At 32.5% G+C, this 7,624-nt stretch overlaps 1 protein-coding gene across 3 annotated transcripts in view; it reads left to right on the forward strand.

Moving 5' to 3' along the window:
- The window catches only part of LOC108693134 (DNA topoisomerase 2), a 14,163-nt gene extending 9,551 nt beyond the window's left edge, over positions 1 to 4,612 (forward strand). For all 3 annotated transcript variants that reach the window (XM_018201879.1, XM_018201880.1, XM_018201881.1), the window contains 7 exons: positions 2,405 to 2,534; positions 2,620 to 2,757; positions 2,866 to 2,950; positions 3,023 to 3,102; positions 3,187 to 3,315; positions 3,386 to 3,501; positions 3,594 to 4,612. In XM_018201879.1, coding sequence (XP_018057368.1) covers positions 2,405 to 2,534; positions 2,620 to 2,757; positions 2,866 to 2,950; positions 3,023 to 3,102; positions 3,187 to 3,315; positions 3,386 to 3,501; positions 3,594 to 3,719 — 804 coding nt within the window. In that variant the 3' untranslated portion in view covers positions 3,720 to 4,612. The remainder of the gene's footprint in view (positions 1 to 2,404; positions 2,535 to 2,619; positions 2,758 to 2,865; positions 2,951 to 3,022; positions 3,103 to 3,186; positions 3,316 to 3,385; positions 3,502 to 3,593) is intronic.
- The last annotated feature ends 3,012 nt before the right edge of the window (positions 4,613 to 7,624 follow it).

Below are 7,624 nucleotides of genomic sequence, written 5' to 3' on the forward strand. Positions count from 1 at the left end.
ATATATATATACACAGAGAAGAACAACAATATTTCATTTATTACTATTTATTAAATAAGTTTGATATTTGTTCTTAGTTTTTGTTATTTTCGAATTAATTTTGTTTATTAAAAATCTTAAGTTTTTGTAAAATTTTTCAAATTATGACTACATTATTATGGAACATTATATTCTATATTCAGTCTTGGATTTTTTCAATGTTAATATGGCGGATAATCACGTGATTCTCGACATGGAGATCAAAGGTGCCGACATGAAGTGTTGTAGTAAACTACTGTTTATACTGTGCTTAAAATTCAATTCATATGACTTCAAAACAAAAATTTTTCTCTCGACATATGCTCGCAAACGCTTCAAAAGATATTTACTTCTGAAGTTATATACAGAACTGTAGGAATGAATAATTGAATCTCTTGTTTTTATTTTCGAAGCTCGAAGGTCAGACTTTTATTCGTAGTTGTAGCTCGTAGTTGTAGCTCGCTTTGTAACTATTAATTCGTTGAATGTTTTTGTAGAATAAACTTATAATCATGCCTTGTAGGTATTCTAATAATGAATATGCCGATATAGTATATTTATATGGGTTTTTTAACGGAAATTCTAATGCTGCTCACCGTGACTATATCGCGCGTTTTCCGAACAAAAGATTATCGGATAAATCAATATTCTCTTTCATGATATTTCAACGACCGAAATTGATTAAGGGAATTAATTAAAATCATTTAATATGATTTTCTGGGCTGATGCAGTTTTTGCACCATTGCAAAATGAAAGAAGAACAGTCATATTGCAGCATTTCGATTAAAATTCATTAAGTATCCGAAGATTGGTTAGGAATAGCGTTGGAAGTACAAACTTCTATATATACTACTAGACTGCTAACTTGTTTGAAAAAGTAGTCTCCAATTTTGATGCAATATTATACGCATGCAGAGAATCGTTCCGCATGACCGCGTGACGTAATCTGCACATGCGCACACATTAGCGCACTATTTTGACATTAACCTAGGTCTGTTTTCTGTGGCTGAACTAGTGTACACTTTTTTTTGGAACTTAAAGTGAGATAGGTATATGTTTGATATTTATTGAAAGCGAGAAAAAGAGTTCTAATGCAGTCTAGTACAGGATCAGAAAATAGACAGACACTAATTTAACAGTATTAAAACCACTAAATACTTATTTTCATAATCCAGCTATTATTCTAATTTATATGAAATTGAATACGATTGCATTTTTTATATATGTTTACTAATATTCAGTTGTCTTCCCAATATCTTTATCGTTTTCCTTTACCTTGAACTCTTTTTCTTCCAAAAGAAACAATATTTTTCGCTATGAAATCACATCACTTTCATAATGTTATACGTTTAGCATGTGAATAGTTGATGCAAAACACAGCCATACTGCATTCCTTTGGATTTATTCGTGAATAAACGCATGCGCAGAACTACCATACAATTTCGGGGTCCATTTCATATATATAGAAGTTTGTGATTGGAGGTCATCATTAAAAAAAAAAAAAAATTTAATGCTTAAATTTTGATTATTGTAAAACAATAAAGAGGATAAACCTTATTTCGACATTATTCATTCCTATAGTTCTATAACTTCAGAAGTAAATTTCTCTTGAACGAAACGTTTGCGAGCGTCCAAAAAAATTTTTGTTTGTTTTGAGATCCTAAATTCATATTTGAAGTTTGGCGATTTAAACGGTTTTCCCAAGAAAAAATCTTGTATAAAGAAGTTACATGCAAAACAATAAATATAAGTCAATGGCTAAAGAGAAAGCATGCGCAAAGATATTAAAAGTTCATTCATAAAAAATTGACGAATAGTAAATTGTACGTTAAAAAAGTTGAAGACGTTTAATACTCGCAAAGTTTTAAAGTACAAATATTAATAGAAAAATATAAATAGGGATATATTTAACATTATCTATATGAACAGATTTCCATATAAGAAATAAATAAAGGTTACAAAAAGAAGTCATATCAAAAGTATTAAGCACATATATAACAGTATTTCTTATTTTTATTTATATTTATTTTTCCGTCTTACAATTAGTGTTTGATAGCAGCTTTGCTTAGCTTCATTTATTTTTAGGGAAATCTAATTTATGTCTGATTTTTATAATTAATTAGATTATTAAATGTGTATATTTATATTTTTTATTAATATATTCGTACGTTTTTTAATTTTTAATTCATGAATTAATGAAAACAATTTTATATATGAAACATTTTCTTTTTACTATCCACAAATGATAATTTTTTTACAATTCCATTAAAAAAAAATATATTTATTCTTTTTATCATTTATCTTACATTCATTTATTATTATATTGTCGTCTTATTTATATACTCATATCACGATTATATCATTAAAATTTTGAAAATTTTTTCAGGTAAAGAAAGAGCAAACGTCTGTGGAGGAAAAAGACGAATTTGATACGCTGGTCGAATCTAATACTAAATCCCTCGAACAAAGACTTGGAAATTCTTTTGAAAAAATGGAAAAGAAACCTGCAAAAAAAGGTTGATAAACTTTAATTCATAAATGACATATAGCGGATATTACAACGAATATTTTAACAATAAATTTTTTTACTCTTGCAAACAGGATTAAAACAAACAACGTTACAATTTAAACCGATCAAAAAAGGATCCAAAAAGAAGGATAACGACTCAGACGAAAGCGAGGACATCGATTTCGGTAGTATTTCACCACTTCCACAACGGTCATCTCGTAGAGCCACAGGTATCAGTCTTTTCATTTTTTTTTTGAGTCAAAAATTTATTAAAATAGATTACATTATGTCTTGTTTTTCCGAAAATCTTTTATTCTTTATTTCTTTTTAAACAATAGCCAAGAAAAATTATAACTTTGACAGCGATGATTCGAATGAAAGTGTTCAAGAATTATTCAATCAGTCTTCTGATTCGGAACAAACGTAAGTATAATTGTTATATATCATATTGACTTGCTTCGTTATTTCTCCACACACATCGCGTATTTTCTTTAGATCCAAGAAGAAATCCTCCCTTATAACGCTGAGCGATTCCGACGATAATATTAAACCGAACAAGAAACCACAATCAGCACGTAAGTAAACATAATATATATTTAATATATATTAAGTAATGTATTTATACAGAAAATATTAGATATTTATTTATTTCTGCACAGCGACTTCAGAAGAACTTTTTGATTCGTTAGTCGGCAATTCTCCTGAGAAGCAATCTTTACCTGAAAAAAAACCCTTAATATCCTCATCCGGAGAAGATTCGCCTATAAAATTTGCGTCACCTAAGAAAGGTAATAAATGATTACCTGAATCGTACAACTAAATAAAAGTTATTTTGTTGCTCATTTCTTGTATTTACAGCACGTAAGAAAAAGACCGAGAACGGTGGTAACAAAGGAGTGAAGAGACAGTTGAAGAAAAAATTGAAATCATCCGAGGACTCTGACACAGATGACTTATTTACCACTAAACAAAGAGTAAGCGCGACATTTTTGATGTATTCAATATAATAATTAGGATAATGTCATAAGAATTTTTTATTGATTTAATTTTCATTTAAAAAAAATAGAAGAAGAAAAAGAAGGTATCAGAATCGGATGAAGAAAAGATATCTGATGATTCGCCGCCCCGAATCGGTAGAGCTCGGAAGCCAGTATCTTACGCACTAAAGTCAGATGACAGCGACTCTGATTGAACATCACTCTGAAAAATGCGAGACGTAGTTGACTGGAGTAGTTTAGAGTGGATCGGACAACACGAGACAAGACGAAACTCACAAATCATGAAGAACTGTTGCACATAAGTTTATTTGGAGAATTTTCAGAGATTTCGTCCCCGCTGATTGTTGATCATGAAATTAATAATAATTTTATGAGGGGTACTTCGAACAGGATTTGCCAGAATATGTTCTAAGAATAATTTTGAGGGCAGAAATAATTTGGAATAAAAATTTGTATTTCTGCTTTTCTTGAATAACATTCGAAGATTTACTTGAGCAATACAGTTGCTCGACCTCTGGCACATTCTTCCTGAAATGCTCCATACAATGTTGTACATAATTTTACTCTTTGAGTATAAGTACGCATAAAATGTTGCGAATGAATAGAATTTCGTGAAATTAAAACACTGTAGACAATGCTGCAGAACGTACCCGAGTGTGCTCAGAATACTCACGTAAATTTCATTATATGATCGAAGTCTCCTCGGAAAAAAAATTCTTTTAGTGCTGACTGTATATTGTGTTATATTGTGATATCGAATTTTCACGTGTTCGTGTTTTAGACGTTTTGTTTTTCAAAAGCTCGAGGAGAATACGTGGTACGCTTTTATCTTGCAAAAAAAATGTCCAGCGTCGCCTCTATGCTAGATAGATTAATTAGTACCGCGCAAAAACGAGGAAACACTTCTCCCGCGCACAATCATTATTATATTATTCTCCTCGTCAAAATTTTATTGTATATAATTCGATAAAACTCAAAGAAAAAGAAAGAAATAGAAAAGAGAGAGAGAGAGAAAAAGAGACATGCCGATTCCGGAAAATAAACGTAGAAAATGAAATAAAATATGAAATATATACAATTTTTAAATATATTTTTACATACGTCACAATATGGATTTTTTTCAGGTTATCTAAAGACTAAAAGAAATTATACAGCGGTAATTAACTATTATACATATATACATAGAACGGATCTTAGAATTATGCGGCGCTCAATATCGGTTAAGCAAAGCTGTCGGACGTTTTAACTTTATACTGACCACGCGTAGAATAAAATAAATTTATTTAGTGCTCGTGTCTCATAGGTAATAATTTATAGATTTTGAACTGTTGAGCGAGTCAAGACTCGGCGTAATCGAATAGTTGAGAAAGTCACGATTGTAATTAGAATTAGAAAAAGAGTCGGAGCTAAAAAGTTAATGCGAATCAAAAACTGATCGATTCCCCTCATAATTTACGTGCTCATCCTCCTCTCTCTCTTCTCTCATATATAAATGTTTTTTATTTTACTTTCCATATACGAATTCGAAGAAATTAATTAACTTCGAGGCATATTTGGTGTTCATTTCACTTCTCCGACTACAATTATACTAGTTCTGTGTACGCATAACTTGTTCACTCGTAGAATAAGATAAAAAGAATTATTATGTTGTAATTAGTGCAACGATTTTACACCTGCTATTAAATGAATATCTCAATACAGAGACCAGTCGATTAGCCCTCGGCCCAAAGCGCGCGCGTTCTCAGCCTAATCAATACTTCGTGTAACCTTGGCGATTTTCATTTTTATATAATTCACACATACTAAATACGTATATATAAATATATAAATAAAATGTTCTAACTTTTGAGACATTCGGCAATTCATTGTTCAACATCGTTCGCCAAAAACGAAAGTGACGGAAGAGAAACGAAAAACAGCGGGGATATCATGCATACCGTAAGAGATGCGTGTGATTTATATTTAATTAATAAGTTTACTAATTTTAAATTATACACAAATACGTAAAATTTATTGCTATAACGTTTTCATACACCGCCTTCGACGCAATTCCTATTTCTTTCCTTTTCATTCTCTTTTTTGTTTTATCGTGAGGAAGATCGTGACTATATGCCGACATGCAGGGACGATTGGAAAAGAAAAAGACCAGTATTTAGTATTACGGATATTATAATAGTATGTAGATCATGGCAATACCTTATAGTCGATGGAAAGGTATTTTTCTTTCTATTTGTGCTCAGTGAAAAGTTTTCGATAAAATCCTTTTTTTTTTTAATTTTTCCGTTTCTATTTTACATGCACGTGATTGCATTCACCGATTACGTTCACAGAGAATTCCATAGATATGTATAAATGTAAAATATCCTTCCTGTCGCAAAGTATACGAATCCTATGTATTCTCGCGTAAATGTTCATCATTCACCACGAGAGATCTCGAAGGCGTTATAAACGCTTGGCAAATTACACCTTCGAATAATTTTTTGAAGGCCGGCTGCAGTAAACTTTTAGAGATAAGCTTTACTCAATCTAGGTTCATCGCGCGAAAATGATATAACGGAGAAACAATGCAGATAACAATTTTTACAGTTTATTAAATTATTAATTTATCGGGTTAATACTCCTCCCTCCCTCCCTTCTTTTCTTTGTTAGCGAAAAGAATTTCGGAAATCCACATCGTAGAGAAAAACTATGTCGAATTACAACGCGGATTATATCCCTTTGGAATCGTGTCACCTCAAAGAGCATCAATGAACACGATTAATGCGACGTCGCGCGTGTAAAATAAGAGCGCATTGCATTTTTTCGCGAAAAAAAAATGGGATGCGGGATGCAGGAACGGTTGATATTCTTTTTTTTTTGTCAAAATTGAAGCGACGGATCTAAGTAGTAGACTCTGTTCAGACTTGTAATGTATTCTCCTCTCTCACCACACTTCTGCCAATCACATTGATGGTATTGAATTGTCATCAATACCCCGGTGCCCACATTGTACCAATAACTGACGCAATATTTTAACAACACACGCACTCGCTCGCTTTAATCTCACTTTCGCTCTCAACACATTCTCTCTTCATTCTCTCTTTCTCTCTCTTTCTTTTACTCCCAGAAGCTACGGCTCGCCGACGGACGCGACTATAATACAAAGCAAGGGCACTTGATAAAATAACTTAGTTTTCTATTTCATAATTATCTATATATAACGTACATATATAAAACAAATTACGAGTAAAGAAATAATGATTGGGTCGGTATAGCATTTCACGGGCTTTCTTATCTTAAAGATTTGCTCGTTTTTCCTTATCCTCGTCATATTTTTCCCGTACTTCTCGTCTGATTAATTAATTATAAATCATTTAACTGTTTCTTTAAACTTGCTCTGTACACATATTTGGATCCGCGCTTTCTCTCTCTCTCTCTCTCTTTCTCTCGCTCTTTTTCTCTATCTCTCTAATTTTAGAGAAAAAAGGGAGAGAAAAGAGAAGAGAAAAGAAAAAAGGAGGAAGAGTGAAGGAGGAAAAACGTAATGCGTGGCTTCGTTATAGCGAATCGACACGGGATTTTAAACTATACACGCGTGAGAACGGGTTTTACAAGTGGTGATGATAAGTGATGGACTACGATGCTTTTTTTTTATTCACTTTGGGAGCACATCGCGACTCACACACACACACACACACACACACACACACTCTCTCTCTCTCTCTCTCTCTCTCTCTCGTTTTCTCTATGCGATTCTCACTTCGCTCTCTATCGGACTATCGTTCCGGCATTATAGATAAAGCCCACTCTCGTCTCAGAATAGGAACAACCAATCAAATCTCCTTCGTGTACTCGTGTCGTGTATGTGTTTTCGTATGTGGGCGTGGATGCGCGTGTATGTTAACCGTTATTAGTCATGATACAGGTAATAATGTTAATATTCGAATAAAGTAACATGATGCACAGGCCGAGCATTCATGGAATGCCGGTACCGGCGCCGGAGGTCATGCGAGGATAGAGCCACCACAGTTGTCTTCCCACTGTCAATGCTTGTCGTCGTTCTTTTTACACCATATATATATATTATGTCGAATTTATTAGTTTATATATATATATATAT

The sequence above is a fragment of the Atta colombica genome, unplaced genomic scaffold, assembly GCF_001594045.1.
Source record: "Atta colombica isolate Treedump-2 unplaced genomic scaffold, Acol1.0 scaffold88, whole genome shotgun sequence".
Lineage (NCBI taxonomy): Eukaryota > Metazoa > Arthropoda > Insecta > Hymenoptera > Formicidae > Atta > Atta colombica.